An 18,528-nucleotide genomic window follows, 5' to 3' on the forward strand; every position below is an offset into this window, starting at 1 on the left:
GTCAGCACATGGCTCTCCTGCTCCGAGTGAAATTTCCTCCAGCCATAACCTAAGCTTTTGTATTATTGTGCTATTTTGGCCCTTTTTCTTTCAAAGACTCCCAAGGCAAGAGTCCTGCTCTAAAGCTTTATATAACCATGTTTTATTTACACAGTCTGTGTGTGTGTTTAAATAATTCTATTTAATAATGACAGTTCCCTTTACCTGCTGCGAGACTTGCTTTTGGAAAGTTCCTGACAAAGGACTCCAAGGGAGGCGATGTCTGTTTCTACAGCACATAAATCACAAGATTTTAGATTACTCCGTTGTGCCACGTCAGTAGAGCCTGAGGTGTTCCTTGGGCTGTAGGACTCCAGTCTATGCACTGATGCTGTAAGGGTTGCATTTTTGCCGGTCTGTGTTAGCCACCGTAAGCGCGGTAGTAGGACTGCCAGACTGCGCCTCGCTCCTGCTTGCTGCCTATGTTCAATACTTGAATTTTAATATGTGGGGGTTTCTTGTATTTTATGTACTTCACCATTTTCTTGCTCTTTTTCCCAAGCTTCCAAAATATTTTATTTTCTGCTCTTCAGCGCAGTTTTACAGCTGCCACCTCTGTGCTGAGAAGGCATGAACTGGGGCCCCTAGAAGCCAAACATCTGTTTAAACCGACTGTAGGACTTCTGTGCTCTTTCTAACAGTGGGAGGGTAAAGCTCAGGACTGAAATCAACTCCTTACCTTCTGTGTAGTTCAGAGCTTACAAACTGAAAATGGGAGGCTATTTGTACCCTCGAGTCTATACTTTTTACAGAATATTTGTTAGTCTGAGGTGACAATGGCCATGCCCGGGACTGCAGCAAACATTTACAGCTAAACAGCACATGAAGATTTGAAGGAGAGGAGCCCCATCCCACATCCTAGTCCTTTTTGCAGCGTGAAAAATAATCTGTCAAGTGTACAGCACACTTTAACATGTGTATGTCAAAACTTCAGTTTATCCAGGGCTGACCCTGAGAGAGGCAGGGCCCTGTAAAAGCAGAGTATACTTAGATTTCCAAGTGTGAAATCCAGATCAAGAGCTGGAAAAGCGTGCACAAAAATCAACTGACTGCTGTCTCGGTTACTAAACTGGTAGAATAGCTCCTAGACTCTCTGTCTCCTAGCTTCTTTATCAAATGTGAACTGACATCTATTGCCTCCACACTGTGTGGCTTTTCAATGCACCAGAGCACTTAATACATTCTCAGAGTATATCTTACATGTAATTTAACGCTGTGGAATACAGCTCCTGTGTTGGCTGAATGTACAAAATGATCTGCCTACAATGTTCTTTTGTTCACATTAAGATGTGTAAATAAATCAAGCTTTACAGTATTGGACTATAAGGACAACTGCTTAATTTTTCATAAGCGATGTTGCATGTCTATTTAATTCTACTCGTCTTTTAGGTTGACACCTTTGGAAATGAAACCTAATAAAAGATTGTGGTAAAACCTATAGAATTCTGGCCTCCATACTCTTGGTTTAGCTTTGATTGGCCATAAATGTCTTGAGAGAAGTTAAGACAGAATTTAGTTCACTACCATGGGTATTATGTACATTCAAAGAACTGTCTTTTTTTTTTTAAGGGTACTTGTAAATGAAAAGCAGGTTGCTACAACTCATGTCTGGGGCTGCTGCATTACTAATGCTCGCCATTTCACATGAGCCTCCAAGTACTTACGAATCATGTGATTTACTTTAAAAATCTTAGTTTTACAGGGCTCTAAAAAAAACCCCTTAGCATTCATTATTTCTGAGAAGGGCTTGAAAATGTGATCTAAGTATAGCCCAAAGGGGGACGGGGGGACAATGACAGAGGAGCCAAATCACAAAACCAAAAGCATTGTATTATTGGTGGCCTGACTCATGATTTTTGCGTGCCTGCCAACGGAACACTGAAATTGAGACAACAGCGTGCTCTCTGAGAGAGCAAAGACCTCTAACACTAGCTGGGAATGTTTCGCTGTAGGAGGTGCCATCCTTCAGATACAGGATATCGTGCCTTTGATTGCAGGAGTAGACAGCTTAAGGGCATTTCCTAACAATGCCATTAAGAGATACAGACGGTAATAAATTTAGAATACTGGGAATGTAGCTTAATCGAATGCTTGCCAACCTAATTAACACTCACCATATGGGTTTTAGTCCAGGGGGATAAGCAGAAGATAACCCTCAGGATACTCTTAATTAAATGTATCTCTTGGGGTCCCAAACCACAAATGGAAGAAAAAAAAAATCAGTGTTAAAGCTGCACTTTGTACAAGTCCCTGGACACAACTGCTAAAACACTGGCTAGCACTTTCTCAAATGCTTGCAGAAGCAGCATACCTAAGCCCCAGAGTTTCTGATAAATGTGGTAATACTCCGTTAACGTACATCATTTAAGGGTTAGTGTGTTACATTGGAGACAACTGTGTTAAGTGCTAATATAAAGAGGTGGTGATCAAGCCAGATGTGAGGATCGTTACAACAACGCATGCTACAAAAGAGGTGTTATTACAAAAGACAGAGTATTTAAAGTGCCCCTGAAACAGACACAAATGTTGGGAGTTTGTGCTATTAAAACAGAATATATTGCTGGCTAGGGAGGAAGAACATGGTATTGAATTAATAAAGCATCTGATTGCAGCACGGAAAGGCTAAAGTAATAGAGACTAACCAATTTCCACCTAAATGTGCACTGCATCTGAATTGCAGAATCCCTTATCTGGACAGGTAAGACTGATCGTACCTTTCTAAAAGTGGATTCTGCTATGCCCTGTTTTCGTAGGAGGGAAAGGTCTGCACTGTAGACATGCAAATTACAAGCCTGGTAAAGACAACCAGCTTTTTTCTCTTACCTAAACTTTATAAGAAAGCATTTCTACCACCAAAATTCCAGTATTTATGTGAAAAATCACAACTGTCTTCTGGCTTTCCCAGTGAGGACAAAGCCGTTGAACTAAATATGTGTCAGTGAAATTCAATAGAGCTTTGTGTGCTTTCTGTGGAAAACTGAATACAACCAAAAAAAGGACATTGGTTTGTGCTTTCTTTAGATGTAAACGTACACAAGCAGTCATTTATCACCCAGTTCAGATGACCGCTGTCTCAAATCATCTCATCCCTGGATTAAGCCTGGATTTACCCCGAGAGACACAAACCGCCACTGTTCCCGTCCGGCAACTGCCCGAGCGCGCCCGCCAGCCGAGGCCCACCGCGAGGTAAAGCCGGTTAACCCCGGCCACCCCTAGCAGCGCGCGTGGGCCGGCCGCAGCGGGGGTCTGCCACGCACAAAGCCCCGCAGCACAGGGGCCGTGCTCGGGGAGCCAGCCCCGCGTCCTCTTCTCCGGCTGTAGCCTTCAAGGTCACCCCGGCGTCCCGCTGGGACGCCCTGAGGTGCCCCTCGGTCACGTATCGAACAGTGTTTCAAGGCTGTTGATTAAAAACACGGTTTTTGTCCTTTGCACTCGGCTCTGCTTGCAACTCAGGGACAGCTCCTGGAGCAATTCGCAGCGTTTGAATCAATTCTCATCTCTCTGAGCTCAGACATTCCCACAGGGAAGCCTTTCCTCGAGGCCACGCAGACAGGGGAAGCCCGTCACCTCAAGGATCGATATGTGTAAGACATCGCTCGTTTCCCCAAAGCTCTTCGTGCGCTTTGCGGTGGAGACCCCCACGCAACCCACCGCACAGCGGCAGGGGGGAGCGGACGCAGCCCCTCAGGGGCGTGAGGAGATGGCCGCCCATCCGCGCGGGGACGGGACGGCGCATGCGCAGAGCGCCCCCCCCATCCGGGTCACCGACCCCCCTCCCCTCCCCGCCATCAGCTCCCGGAGGCGATGCGGGGGTGAGGGGGGCGCGCGCGCGCAGGCGCGTTCCCGCCGCTCCCCTCCCGCAGTCGCTCGCTCCGCACGGCGGGCAGTGCGCGCTCCCGCCGCCGCCGCCGCCCCCCCCTTCCCCCCCTCCCCTCCATCCCCGCTGCGCGGCGACCCTGCTCCGCCGCTGCCGAGGGGATCCGCCGCCGAGGAGACGGTGAGCGCCCCGCCGCCGGCCATCTGTTGCTCCCCTCCCGTCCCCTCAGCCGGCCCTTCACCGGGAGCCCCGTCCTGAGGTGAGGCGGCGCGGCCCGGCCCGGCGGCGGCCCCTCGCTGTGCTGCCGCGCCGAGCACCGCCCGCCGCCGCCTCCCGGGGGTCGGGGAGGGCGCGGCGAGGCCTGGCCGAGCCCCCCCGTCCCGCTGCGACCCCTTCCCGGGCGGAGCGGCGGCGGCGAAGTTGTTTTCTCCTTTAACAGCTGCTCGTTAGGGCAGATGCAGAGGATTTGTTGGGGTTTGGGTTTTTCTTAAGAACCCCAGAGCGGTCTTTTGCCTCCACCCTCCTCTTCGTCACGTACCGTATTAACTCTGAACTTGGGCGTTGATCCCCCAGCCCGTTACCGGGCCCAGGGCTGCTCCCCTGGGTAGACCAGTCCTCTGCGGGTTTGCAGGATTGAACCCGAGTTTATAAACTCCTCCGAGCAGATTTGACCGTTTATATAGAAATAGCAATGCATTTTTTTAGTCCTTGTGAGACCTCGGGGTGTTCGGGAAGGATGTGATAATGTAAATGAGCTGCTTCTATTTCAGCAGTGCCTGATGAGCGGGTCCAGACGATGCAAAGGTAAAAAATACCAGTGCTGTCTGTACCGGTGCTCTGGTGAAGAACTAAAGCTCTCGATGGCAGAAGCTGCATTTCCACGGTCTGCTTAAATTTTGGAAGACCTTAAGCATTATATGAAGTGGAAGAGTTTGCTTTTAAGTGTTTCAGAGGTACCTGTCATCTGATATTTAAATGATAAGCAGGTATTAATTCTCAGAAGGAAAAAGGACTTAGTAAAACGTCTTACTCAAGTGGCTTTCGTTCTTGGGATCCCTTTTGTTCTGCTGTGTAAGGCCATTTAATCTAAAATCTAAGAGGGAGCAAGTGGTCACGTACCTTGGTAACGAGTATCGTCAATTGTGTACACAATGAATTTGCTTATAATCTTGAATTGTTTGTTGCAGTTCATATTACTGTAAGAATTAGCTGATTGTAACAAATGACTAGCATTTGCATATTTGCATTCATATCAGACTATCTTGTATATAGGTACTTCTCACCTTTCCAGGGAGGTAAGTGAAGTAGTTCCCTTTTTGCATAGGGGAAGCTGGAGTGGCGCGGTTTGGCTGTTGCACTACTGATCACATCAGTGTGCCTGTCAAGCTTGGAGTATTTATTCTGATTTTGATCCTTTCTAATAATTGCACAATTAAACAGTTCTACCTAATCTGTTAAAATAACAATTCTTGCAGTACTGTTTCTAGCAGTACTTTTTAATTAACATTCATACAGCAGTCTTACCTGTCTCACCCTTATTTCAGGGACGCTATCGGGTGTTCTTGCATTGCTCGGTAACCACAGTGTTTTGGTACTGATTTGGGTTAAGTCAGGAAAAAGCAAGCAATCTGAAAAAACTAGAATTAACCATATAGGTTTATGATTAAAAAAATGAGAACTGTGATGGATTCTTAATTTTCAAAAAACAAAACATAATTGAAGTAGCTTTTATAGTTCAGTACTTTCTACAGAAGCTTTTCAGACTTTGTTTTTATACAAGCAAGAAATGCCGTACTGTAAGTGATACAGAACTGTTTCCTTGACTTTGACTAAGATTGCTTCTGTTATATGACTTTCCCTGCAGATTGCAGGAATTCAAGGAAATAACAGCATTGCCTTCTGCAGCTTAATAGTGTACACATTTCTCCTCTTGTTCTCTAAAGGAACAAGATGATTTCTGGTAACTCAGTTTTTGTTACTAGTTGAGGAAAAAAATGTAATCTACTTCATGGCAATGGGGAGGTTTAAACTGCCCCAGCTCGCCAGTATAATTTACACACATCACTTGAGACCCACTGCCTTTTTACAGAGCAGAAAACATCTTACAGTAAAACATTTTGTTGCTGTATTTAGATGTTACAACATGATGAATTCATACGTAATGATACTTGAAGCTAGTGAGCCGTTTGCTGCGTGCAAAGCTGGATGATTCAGTGTGCCTAGACAGGTTTGTGTGTTTTCCATCAGGATTCTTAAACTTCTTTACAAATCTGAAGAGCATCTCTTCTGTGCAGCAACGCATGCCTGTGCGCAATTTGATGTGTCTCGTAATACCACAAATTGCTGTTGAGCAAAAAGCTTTATTTTCCTCATATCAAGGCTATTTACGCTGTAAAAGGTTTACAGGGAAAATCTTTTGTGGTGAGCAGAAGACAGGCCTCCAGTGCAGGATCACTGGGGCTGTCATCTCAGCTCTGTTTCGGAGCAATCCTGTCTGGGTAGTTTGTTTTAATCTGTGTGCATTTTGAAGGTGGGAATACACAGGTAGACAGTGGTAGTCGTTGATGGCCTCTTTCATGTGGAACTGGGTGAAATGAATCAGGGTGCAGAAGACTGAAGATGTAGGGAGCTGCGAGTTTCATTTCTTCAACGTTAAGATGCCAACTAGACAATTTCGCTTACGTCTCTTGACCGGTTCATGCATGATGAAAATCGTAGTGACCTTTATTTCTGCCTACTTTATAGGTTACTTGAATAGTTTAATGTTATATAAATTAAATAGTAAAAGAAGCTAGATCTTGTGGCTTTTTAGTTGGCTTTTATTCCTTTCTTTTTTCCTCCCATCCTCTCTCACAGCCTGTGTGGTATTCTGCGATACCTGAGCTCCTGGCATTTGTTTGCAAACATTTCAGTTGTTTGTTATTGATCCCTCTCCAATTCCTCCGTTGGTTTAGCAAAGACCTTTCCTTCCTTGTATTGTTTACCTGGCTATCATTCTTCCCCTTTACTGCTCTGTCTTTTGTATGTTGTCACCCTTTTATTTAAAAAGTTGTCCTATTCTGTTGTACCAAACAGACGTGGAAATAATGTGGGTGTCTTTTTTTTTTCCAAAATACAGAGTAACAGTTTCAAAGTTTTAGAACTTCCTGGTGCTGAAGCTTTGAACTTAATTCTCTGAATTACTTTAATGGAATTTGGCAAAAGAAGGAGAAACTGGGATTTCTTCCCCCCCCCCCCCTTCTTTTTGTCTTTAAGTTGGCATTTTAGAAAGTGTCTTGTATTCCTTTTTTTAATTGTATCAGTTTTATTTTTTCTTCAAGCAGATATTTGCATAGTTGTCTCATTGGTGTGTAAAAGATGGTTTCTATTCAAGAAACCTATACAAAGACTCACTGTACAGAATATTAGCCAGAAATGTAGAGTTCCGGTGTCTTATATATATAAATAAAAGCTTATATCTGCTTTCATTTTATCCATCTCTCTGCTCGTTCTTTCCCCAAAGTGCTGTTCCCCTGTGCTGACATACCAAACGGAGGAACGCCTCTGTGGTCACTGCGGTGTTTGGTGTCAGTAATCTGCAGATCGCAGCTCCTTAATTGACATATTAGATGATGACAACTTTAAAGGAGGAGTAATGGATTCAGTTGATAATCTATGGAATAAATTCTCTGTCATTTTAATTGTGATGTCTGATTCCACAGTACTAACAGAATGGAGAGAGGAGTACTACTGCAGGCACAGTGTAAGTCACAGTAATCGTGTGCTCCGTTAATCTTATTTTCTTGATGCTTTTGCCTCCCTCCAGTCTGCTGCTTTGACTTCATCTCATAGTGTATGAGGCTCAGACAGCGTGAACTTTGTGAAGCTTTTCATAACGCAGCCAACTTGGTCCAATTTTATGTTGATCTCTATGTTACCTTACTTCCTGTCTTATTCACCATTAATTTAAGTCCTTGAATTTACATGCCAGCGTTTCAAAACTCTCCCTTTTCTGTGCCAGTTTTGCTCTCTTGCCTTGTTTGCAAGTCCCGTCGTTCTTTGATTTGTCAGAAAACCAGGTTTTTGGAGCAGTTGTGTGGGTTGGGTGTTTCTTATTGTGATCCGTACCCCGCTCTCAGGGGGATGCTTGGGGAGGCAGGACCAAACCCAGGACAAGGCTAGCATGTTGCTCGCAGTTCTGTCTGCACGTAGCCTGGCTTGATTGTAGGGGTCTGTGTCCTGTTGCATGTTGGATTGATTAGCCCAGTACTCTCTTGGAGCCTGTGCTGCCAAGCCAGATGGTGGCTTTTGTTTTTACTGTGTTGGCGTAGTTTCTTTTTCTTGTCTCTTTCCTTCTTGCATGAATCAGCAAGCACAAAAAAAAAAAAAAAGAGTTTTCCACCAGCTACATGTTTTCTTGCATTTACATCCTTCTTTCTGTGATGCTGAGGAGCGTTTCCTGTGAAGATTTTGAAGCTTGCTGTGCTGCGAAGATTTAGCCAGGTCTATGCATGACTTTGTAATGGTTTGACGAAAGGCGTGACAGTGAACGGGTGCGGTTACGTGTGCATGCGCGCACGTTGCTTCAGGCAGCTTTTACGTGTCCACTCCAAGGTTACATTGATTTAACTCATTTTACTTCGCACCTTGTGAGTTTGTGAATACTTAAATAGGTACTAAGTATTTTTCTCTCATTGTCACGTGCTGTTTCTCCTTACGTACAGTGTTGAGAGTGTTTGGGTGTTGTTAACTGGAAAACTTGTCTTAAACCTTTTCCTGTGAGTGAGCATGGATTTATTATGGATTTTTAATGCATACTGGTTTCAGTTGATGGCATTTCTCAGTGACTGCTTCAAAAGAATAAGCTAGTTAAGCAAATACTCAAGTGAGATCATTGCCAATGAAACATATCTTTTTTTTTTTGTGTTATATCACAAATTAACACCCTCCTCCAAATCTAGATATAATGCAATTGCATGTTTCCTATCATTTACATTAGAATATACATTAGTGTGATAACCCCCTCATGAGTTTTGCAGCGATAGTGGGCAAAAGGTATGCTTTATTAAAATCTTTTTATTGTGTAAAAACAAGTTTGTTACCTGAATTCTTTTATCTAGTCTTTTGCTTGTTTGCACGTTTTTCCTCCCTTGACATGTTTACTCAAGGCTCTAGATACTCTCTTACCCATGGGAAAGGCATTCTCCTGTGCTTAGGAGAAGGAAGTACCCTCATGTTAGGAGATCTTGGGGTCTGTTCCCATATCTGCCACTGGCTTGGAGAGGCTTTGGACAGATGATCTGGCTTTGCTGTATACATGTGTTCCCACTGATTCATATATCAGAAGACTGCTTTGATTAGCTGGGAAGTGCTTTTAGGTTATTAAATAGGAAATTGCTATTAACTGAGAAGTATGTCATGGAGAAAAGCTTCTAGAATAGTATCGTAGTTCTTGATTTATGTCGGAGTAAAGGGAGGGGAAATTTCATTTACTTGGCTGAGTGACTTTATCTTCCTTTTCATAGACCGAACAGCAGCATCTTTATCCCATTTTACAGAAATGGGATACAGTGCTTCTGTTTTGTGGATGAGAGAACAAGTTTCATGTTGATTTCTATTCTTTTTTGTAAAGTTACTTGCCTTAAAGAACAGTCAAATCAAGGAGGTGCAGTATCTTCACATTCTGTTTTGGTTTTGTTTTTTTGGAATGGCAGACCCCGACTAGTAACTGGAGCACAAAGATTGCTTTGGGTGAGCAATGCTCAGAGATACTATGAAGTCCTGGAGTGACAGCCAGTCAGACCTCTACAGCAGTGACCAAGAAGAGGAAGAACAGATGATCTTTGGAGAAAATGAAGATGATTTGGAAGAGATGATGGATTTAAGTGACTTGCCTACCTCACTCTTTGCTTGCAGCGTTCATGAAGCTGTGTTTGAGGTACAGGAAGAAAAGGTAAGGTAGAGAGAGACATATTTGGGGTATAGTGTTGTAAGTATGGATGTTGAATGCTTTTGCCTGGATTTTCAATGTATTACTGCGTATTATTATTGGGGGCGGGAAACCGACCCAACTTATTTACCTGGTAAGCTCAGATCAGAAGAGCAGATAATACTACACTTTCCTGGCATTTGAAATTGTTAATAGATACCCAGGGCTTCTCACATGAAAAGCTCTTTTGATTCCTCCCCTCCACCCTTCCCCTTTATCCGAGGTGCAAAATCCAAGGGTAGATTTAAATAAAATCTGAAAGCAAATGTAAATGTTTTATTTCAAGGCAAGGATTCTGTTAAAAAGAGCATTAGAGTATTATAAATTTACAGGATGTGTATACTGACTTGAATGCCTTGAAAGTGGTTTATAAAGACCTTATAATAAAATAAATCTTCTCTTGCCTGCTAATGTTTGTATTCAGTCAAGTCTGTGCTTTCCCTTTCCTTCCAAGAGCATCAGGAATCATTATGAATGCTACATGGGTGAGGGAAAATAGGAGGGGCTTATATGAAAGCTCTGGTCTGCAGCTTCTTCAGTTTCAGTTTACAAAAGGGCTTACGGAGCCTACAGTTTTGCTGAGAAGTTTTCAGCATCTGAGGGAAGGGTGTGGTGTCAGATAGGAAACGCTGCTCTGCGCCTCAGAATTGCTAAATTGTGTATTTAAATTTAAGTCCATCACATGGACGTAGTACATTTGGCATAAAAGGAGCAGCATTTTGTTGAGAATGTGCACATGCTGTCACATAAATGGTTTGTAAAGCAGCTTACAGATCCCCTTTTGGGTAGGAGGAGGGTATTGCCTGACAAGAGCTGTTGCTCATGTCATTTGTTGTAACTGTATTCCTATGGGTACAAAAGGAAGGCGCCAGAAAAGGCGGCTGAGTCCTTAGTGGCTTACTTTCCGATGCAGTGCTTTAGTTTCTTTCCCGTGTTTTATAGGGAGAATGAGATACAGTTCATTAGCCATTATTTATATGCCTGGTGTGAAATGCTTTTCTTCAAAGAGCACGAGTTGTTGCTAGCCTGTGTACATCAGTTGAAGAGTTAATTTCTATCTAGCCTTGTATATTAGTGCTCGTTTTACTGGAAAACAGAACAGATTATGCAGAAGAGTATGTAAATCATATGTCATCTAATTTTTAAAAAATGCAAGATGTCTCCCTTTCTAGATAAATTTTTACCTCACTGGTGACTAATGTAAATTGTTACTGTTTCTACTAGATCAGCTTCTAGTTCAAAAGACTTTCTAAGTAGGGAGCACTCCATTTGTTTCGGTGGTTACTTCCCCTAGAAGAAGGTAGTAAAGTATCAGTTCATCAACGGAACATTAAATAATGCACTGGCCTAATGTAAAGCTGATCCTACAGAAACAGAGCCCCGTAGCTCATCGCGTGTCTGGTACAGAAAGCGTGCAATGGAAATGTTGCTTGGCTAAACTCTTCTGCTCGTGTCTACATGTGATTTGTCATTTTAATGCACATTTGCTTTTTTCCATGGAAGTGTTCCCCCAGTCTGTCCGTGCATGTGAGGTGCATCAGGGGAGGTGTGCTGGCTTTTTCTCTAATGATGCTGGGGTAGTTAGTTGCCATGTTACACCACTTGTAAATTTAACCACAAATTTAAAGTTTTCAATTTTTCATTTCAAGTATAGTTTGTAAGGTGTACTGATCGTACTGTCAGCAAGCTCATCTGAGCTGATTGTCATAGCCAAGACATTGGTTTAGAATAGGTCAGAGTTATACATTATATCTATAAATTGAACATCTACTATGCAGCCTTCTTGGTGCTCGGAAGAAGAGAGGTGCTTTGATACATTATATGGCTTTTATCTCTTTTATGAAACCCAGTTTAGGCAGCCCCTGGACACACATTGCAATGGCTTGATTTACTTCTGCCTACATCTTGTTTTAAAGGCCGAATGCGCAACAAACAGTTAACGAAGCAAATGGAAATTGTGCTGTCTGTTCACGAACAGAAAGTGATTTGAAAATTTGTGGTGGTTTGGGGTTTTCTTCAGGGGAGGTGATGTTTGATGGCACTTACGGTATTGCTTCTTTTAATTCATTTGGTAATGCTAGCAAAGCTAACAGCACTTGCAAGCAGACTATCAAAATCAATCTTCCTCTTCCCTGATTTTGTAGCAGTTACAACTGTACAAAATAGATTGCCTGCTTCTGTGTGTAGGCACAAATATTTTATGCTTGGCGTGTTCAGATGTGAAACTTCACGTGAACGATGATTAATATTCTGGTGAGGAGAAAAGGCTCAAACGACACTATTGATTAGAAATCTGTATATTTAATTTTTATGAAGCATTTTGCTTAGGTTCTACCCTGATCCTTTCAACATTTTTTTGACATTTTCTAGCTATATTTCTGGTTTTACTGCTGATTTGTTACAGCAACCCTTAAACATTAACAGCTCATGTTGAATTGACCGTTAAAGTGTTGAATTTAATGCGGTCAGCTTCTGCTTCTGTTTGTGTTGTAGGTTAAACACATGGTATGTTTACAGAAAAACCTGGAAGATGTCTAATTTGGCATACATCTTGTAATAATTTTGTCTTTTACAGCATCTAAAAGTGTTTTTTCAAGTTTAGTTCAAACAGCAAAAGGTGAAAAATTCAGATAGAGTAAAAGTACGTATTGTTTCTTTCTCAAATATTCACCTTTTTGAGGGTAATGTTATGATTTGAACCCTGTCTTCATTTTCAGTTGCAGTTGATCCACTAGATAGTAGCTTTGTGTTTGTCAAGTACAAAATTTGGCCAGTGTGCAGAAGGAACGGGTTTTCTGATTTAATAAAGACCTTGATGTTGTACAGATTGGAGAGAACAGCGCAAGAAAAGATATGTTTGTTAAAACTAACATGGGCATCAGCTGAAGAATTGCTTCAGTCATATTTAAAATGAAAACCCTCCATCCTGTAATTATTTTTACAGGAATGAAGGCATCAACAGGATTTTTCTAAAGAGTCTGTTGGAATCAAGCAGATTAACTATTTGTCCTTGGAAAGAGTTCTTAATGAAAAAATGTTCCTTTTCCACTTATTTACTTATGTAGATCTCTCTAAATAACTGAATATTATTAGAACTTAGTAAATAAAATTGAAAAGAGATAGCTTGCATACTTCACATCTATTGATTTTAGTCTGACTTTTTACAGTGAATGAAAATTTACAGTAGGAAATGCAGGAGTGCATTTACCCTAGGAAAACCAAGAAATATCTGCAAATTAGGTCTCCTGTAGATCAGAGAACTAGTAAATTAAACCAGACTGAATTTCGTAACCATGCGGTTGTTATGTTTTAAAGAACTTGAGGATAAGAGTCCATATTCAATAAAACATTTTTTCAATTTTTTATTTTTGTGAACGTTGTTTAGTAATAATAGATTTTTGTCTCTTCCAAAATAGTCTTATTCATTCATCCTGAGAATATTGACATTCTCCTTAAGCACTCAGTACTTTATCTAATGTAAAAAATTAATTGATTTGCCTAGTATTTTTTGGAGATGTTTGGGTGCAAGTCCTGTGCAAGGACCAGCATTTTTGCTGACATCTGCGCTTTTGTGTGACTGTCGCTAGGTGGCACTTTATGAATTCCGAGTTTTACAGGCTTGTTCCCATCGATGTGCTCTTGGAATTCAGATTTGAATAGTGAGACACAGCAGCACTGCACTGAATGCAGATTTGCGAGTCGGGCGACCGAGGGGAGTGTGGAATGTGCCGGTGTACACCGCGGCTAAGGAGATTGTTGGGATTTGGGAGAGGAAGGTGAAAGGAAAATGCGTTTTCATTGAGTTGAAAATGTTCGCTTTGTGTTTGGAGAATCTTTGTACTTCATCTCTAGGAAAGATTTGAAGCACTTTTCACCATCTACGATAATCAAGTTACATTCCAGTTGTTCAAAAGCTTCAGAAGAGTGAGGATAAACTTCAGCAATCCAGAGGCAGCAGCAAGAGCACGGATAGAACTGCATGAAACTGACTTTAACGGGAAGAAGCTGAAGCTGTACTTTGCGCAGGTATTACGGAACACTAAGATGTGTCCCTGTGTCTTCCCTGTTCCACTTTTGCCCTCAAGTGTCATTTGTGATAAGTATCTGAATTGACCTTCAACTCATTCTTCTGCGCTGAGATGCATTATTTTCACTATTTGAGGAAAATTCACGCTTTAGGGGACAGCTTTGCTTTTCAGCTTGAGCTTACCGAGTTGTAATCGGTGGGGAACAGTCGCTGTGTAGTGACACAAACCACCTCCCCCGTATGTAAACAGAACCGCACTGAAAGAAAGTAAGGGGGTCCAAAGATCCCTTTATAATAGGTGCTTTAGGGGCAAATGCTCCTTGTTGGATTAGCAGCTTGCATGTGTCGTATACAGCGACGTTGTCAACTCTTACACAGGCCAATTTCTTTTCCTGCAGCATTTCTCCAAGGTGTCATACCAAGAATTGACAAAAGCTGCAGTACATTTATTTTTAAGGCTAGCCTGACTTAAGCATTGCTAATACAAAGAATGAGCATGAATTATTGGGGTAGACTAAATAAAAAGATAATTAATATCTGTTTTCTTATTCTGTATGTCCTGGCTTTTGTCTTCAGGTACAGGTATCCAGTGAAATAGGCGACAAGTCCTACCTCCTTCCTCCACAACCTGTTAAACAGTTCCTGATATCACCGCCTGCATCTCCACCAGTTGGATGGAAACAGAGTGAAGACGCAACTCCCCTGATAAACTATGACTTGCTTTGTGCTGTCTCCAAGTTGGGACCAGGTAGGAATATTTACCTGCTTTTGTTGTGCTACTTAAATTCCCTGGGTAACTGGTTTTGAAGTTATCTGCTTGCCTGCCTTTCTGTGAGAAGAAACTGAGTTTCTCTTATATGATGTTTCTTACTTGAATGAAATGATCCATCCCTTGTTTTACTTCACTCGTTCATTGATTGAAAGTACAGCACAGAACTGGATTGTGTGGTACGAGCTCCATCACATTTGTGTGTTGAATTTTGTCACTGTCTCAGCACTCGGTAACAAACAAGAGGAGGAATGAAAAGTTCAGTCTCTTGCAGATGGACACCTCCGGTTATTAAGGATGCTAATGGTACTTTTTTGTGTTTAATCGTCAAACTTCTTTAGGAGCCTTCGTAGGAAACACACTGTTTGCTTTCTGTGACAAGCAGGGAATCATGAGGCTTAATGTTTTCCAATGCTTTTGTAGCTTTTAATTTACAAATGTCACATGAATGTACAGCATAAATGATGTACCTTAAAAATTTGCACGCTGCTTGTCTTCTGATGTCTTCAGTGTTCCATGACAGCTTTTCACATCCCTCCCTCCCTCTAAATATCAGTTAAAAGACTGATTGTATTCGAAGCACAGTATAACCGATACAGGGACTAGTTTAAAACATTTAACAGGTCTGGTGAAGTGTGGAAGTTGAGCAAATTAAAGGTGAGATGGGAATAAATGAATACTGGATTGCGTTACTGCAGCTGTTAAGGAGTTTCAGAGATAAAGTGGCTTGATGCTGTTCCTTGGGGATGTTCTTAGCATGGTTTTTGTTCGCTGCTCTTCAGGGGAGAAGTACGAGCTTCATGCAGGAACAGAATCAACTCCTAGTGTAGTTGTCCATGTCTGTGAAAGTGAGACAGAAGAGGAAGATGAAATAAAAAATCCCAAACAGAAGATCCTGCAGACAAGGCGCCCAGAACCACCTGCAACGATACTGAATGAATCGAAAGCATTTGATTGTACGCTGGAGGTAGGGGGTACTATGCACTGTTAAACTGTGCGATGCTCAAGGTAGTATCAAAAAAATCAGACACTTAACGAGTACGTGTGTTGATGTCTGTACTGCTGCTATATGTTATGTATAGCGACAACAGGTTTTACTTGTAATTGTCTCTCATGTTCAAGATTTTGGATGCCAATGTTCTGAAAAGCACTTTAATTTTAGGGACTAGTCCCCCAAGTGTAGCAAATCCACCTGACTTGAAATAGTGAAAAATAGGAAGTCTGGTTGTGTTTTGTTTTGTTTAAGCTGTTACCCTTTTCTTTATGCTGTACAGTGTGATGTACCAAGTGCTGAAATGATATCTTTCTGTCACGATTGGATTCAAGAAAGTTCATCGTGTGGCAAATAAAAGCTGATCTGTACTGGCACAACAGCTTCCGATTCACAGAGTGTTAAATGCAAGTGAAACGTACTCTTCATGCTAAAATTCCTTCCCAGCTAGTGATCTTCCGAGGTGAAGATTCATCTTGGCTTTTCTCAGAAATGCCAAGTATGTGCTTTTAATTTGACATGAGGCACAAATACACGTATAGAACTAGATTTAGGTAGTTTTGCTAACTACACGGAGAAGAATACAGGCGGAAGAACCACAGACCACTGAGAAGACGGGCTCCGAGCCTGTCGCCAACACTACTGCTGCTACTATCTGTGGCGGAACACCGATAGGTACAATGGTTTGCACTGACACCCAGTTAGGAGTGAATTGCGATATGTAGAGGGACATAGGGATTCAGCTCTTGAATGTGTTTGTCTCTGATCCTCTCTGAAAATACGGCAACGTTTGTTCCTCTGCATCTACAAATAAGTTCAGTGACTGTTACGTTGTGACTAAATTATGTTAGGAGACAGAACATCTAGGACTAATTTTTAACTCGTGCTCCTAAACTTCTCCAGTCTGTTTCATGTTTTTTAAGACAATCAGTTGCCTGGCTTCGCCAGTTTTTATGCAGTTTCAGCCCTTGTTTGCTCTTTTTCATTAGGACTTTTTCTGTGCAACATCCTGTCTGTCTGATAGAGCATCTGCCGCTTTTTGAGACCAGGATGCGCCTTTTAAAATAGAGATCTTTTAATTTTGTGATCTTGTGTTAAGTGTTTCAGTAGGAGGGAAATATGCCTCGGTATAATGACACATGCCTCTATGCTTTTATGCTATTTTATAACCAACCTTTTTTAGTCTAGACAGATTCTTCTTTTTTCTATTAAAAAAAAATTATTTGTGAACAAACCAGGCTGCTGATGTTCTTATATATAAATCATTCAGAAATTGGCCGTTTTCAAATTCATTTTAGTGTGTTACTGTTCCACATGAAGTGCTTATTGAATTTTCAAAAGTGTTTTCACTCGACTGACAGCGGAGAGAAAAAGTAATGGTTATGAATTAGCATGGGCGTGGTAGATTTCACCTCCGTATTGTGCCAGCTCGCGTTCCCTTCCTGCCACCGGCTTCAAGTTGCAAAATGGGATCCTGCAGGCAGGTCCCTGTTCACAGGCAGGAATAGTCTATATTAAAAAGGTAGGAAAATGGGGTTCGTCTTGCCTCCGCAGGCATGATATTATGTATCTCTTCAGGTATGAAACTCACTCAAAATCTGACTTCTCTGTCTCACTGTTCTGTGTTATTAAAAAAAAAACAAACAACAAAAAAACCTTGTATTGTCCATCAGGCTTGTGTATTTCTAAAATTCCAGAAGTCCGTTTTGGATTTTCTGTGGTGTTTATATTTTGTTAATTGCTTCATTTCTACCCCGTTGTAGAAGTTGCTGTAAGTAGAATAAGTGGAAAACCTTCAGAAACAGTTTTATAGGGCGAATCAAGCAAGTCATGTTGTCAGTGTATCTGGTATAAAGTGTATAATAACTTGCATTCCAACATCTTTCATTGTGTAAAGACACTTAAAATAAAAACAATGCAGTGCCATTCACATGTGGTGTTTTAACTCTATTCCGTATTGGCCGCAGCTTGATATAGGTTTTCTAATAGTACCGTATGCTCGTGCAATTGAGTGAGCAGTCGAGAGAGTTTGTGGGTTTCCGTAAGCAAATTGTGGGGGGAAATGGCACTGAAGAAGTTGGGGGTTTCAACAGAAGCATCCTGGGGAGAGCTGGGCTGAAGGAGGGACTGAGAAGGCTTCAGTGGTGGTTTTGGGTGCCCGCCACGGCGGAGTTCGTTGGGGTGGCTGCCTCTCGGTAATTCTGCATGGGAGCCTGACCTGCTCACGCTGGGGAGGGAGAGAATGTCCGGTTTGGGTTGCTTGGTGGTTTGGTATTGAGCTCTGTAAAGTTTTTGTTGTGATAAAGAAAAATAATGACTTGTTCTGAAAAAAATCTCCAAAGACCCATTTCCACAGGAAGGAAATGGTCAGGCTTTATATAGAACGTGCCTGCATTGACCAACGAAGTTGTAAAGCGTCAGCCTGTTGCCCTGCGGGTGCTTTTGCCACCAGGTTCCCGTCTCTCCCACAGGTCGGGCAAATTTCGGCAGCGTTTTTTGTGTTAGCCGGCAGAGGGAGGCTGTGTGACCTTCCCCTAACGCTCACTGGCGCGATAGAATTGAATTATATTAAAAATGCCACAAAATCGCATTCCTTTACTGTATGTGAAGCCCCGCCTCGTTTCTGTGACAGTGCCCAGGGGCCCCATTGTGCAAATATAATGGGAGACTTTGTCTAGCACAACGTCTGCCTCGGAATCCGTGTCGCCGGCAGGGCTTCGCGGGAGCCGAGGGGAGTTAGGTGGCGTGGGTGGGCAGGGAGGCGGCGAAGCAGAGGCTTCGCAAGAGGGAGACGTGTATTTAGTCGTTAATCAGTATCAGAAGCGATTCTGTGCCTGTTTCACCGCGTCCATAATCTGCAGGGTGACCGAGCCTGCCTTGTAAAATGAATGAAAATCAAGTTTGCTTTATTTACTCT

At 42.3% G+C, this 18,528-nt stretch overlaps 1 protein-coding gene across 5 annotated transcripts; it reads left to right on the forward strand.

Moving 5' to 3' along the window:
• Nucleotides 1–3,809: 3,809 nt before the first annotated feature.
• On the forward strand, nt 3,810–17,541 carry RCAN3 (RCAN family member 3). Of its 5 annotated transcripts, XM_064471643.1 has the most exons (6): nt 4,667–4,809; nt 5,990–6,083; nt 9,550–9,788; nt 13,677–13,850; nt 14,428–14,599; nt 15,403–17,541. In XM_064471643.1, the coding sequence occupies exons 3-6, from the start codon at nt 9,594–9,596 to the stop codon at nt 15,609–15,611; spliced, it is 750 nt and encodes a 249-aa protein (XP_064327713.1). In that variant the 5' UTR covers nt 4,667–4,809; nt 5,990–6,083; nt 9,550–9,593; the 3' UTR covers nt 15,612–17,541. The 5 variants fall into 5 exon arrangements, with proteins under 5 accessions (XP_064327709.1, XP_064327710.1, XP_064327713.1 ...); XM_064471639.1 differs by lacking the exons at nt 4,667–4,809; nt 5,990–6,083 and adding an exon at nt 3,810–4,115; XM_064471640.1 differs by lacking the exons at nt 4,667–4,809; nt 5,990–6,083 and adding an exon at nt 3,810–4,036.
• The last annotated feature ends 987 nt before the right edge of the window (nt 17,542–18,528 follow it).

Source organism: Phalacrocorax carbo, chromosome 22, assembly GCF_963921805.1.
Source record: "Phalacrocorax carbo chromosome 22, bPhaCar2.1, whole genome shotgun sequence".
Classification (NCBI taxonomy): domain Eukaryota; kingdom Metazoa; phylum Chordata; class Aves; order Suliformes; family Phalacrocoracidae; genus Phalacrocorax; species Phalacrocorax carbo.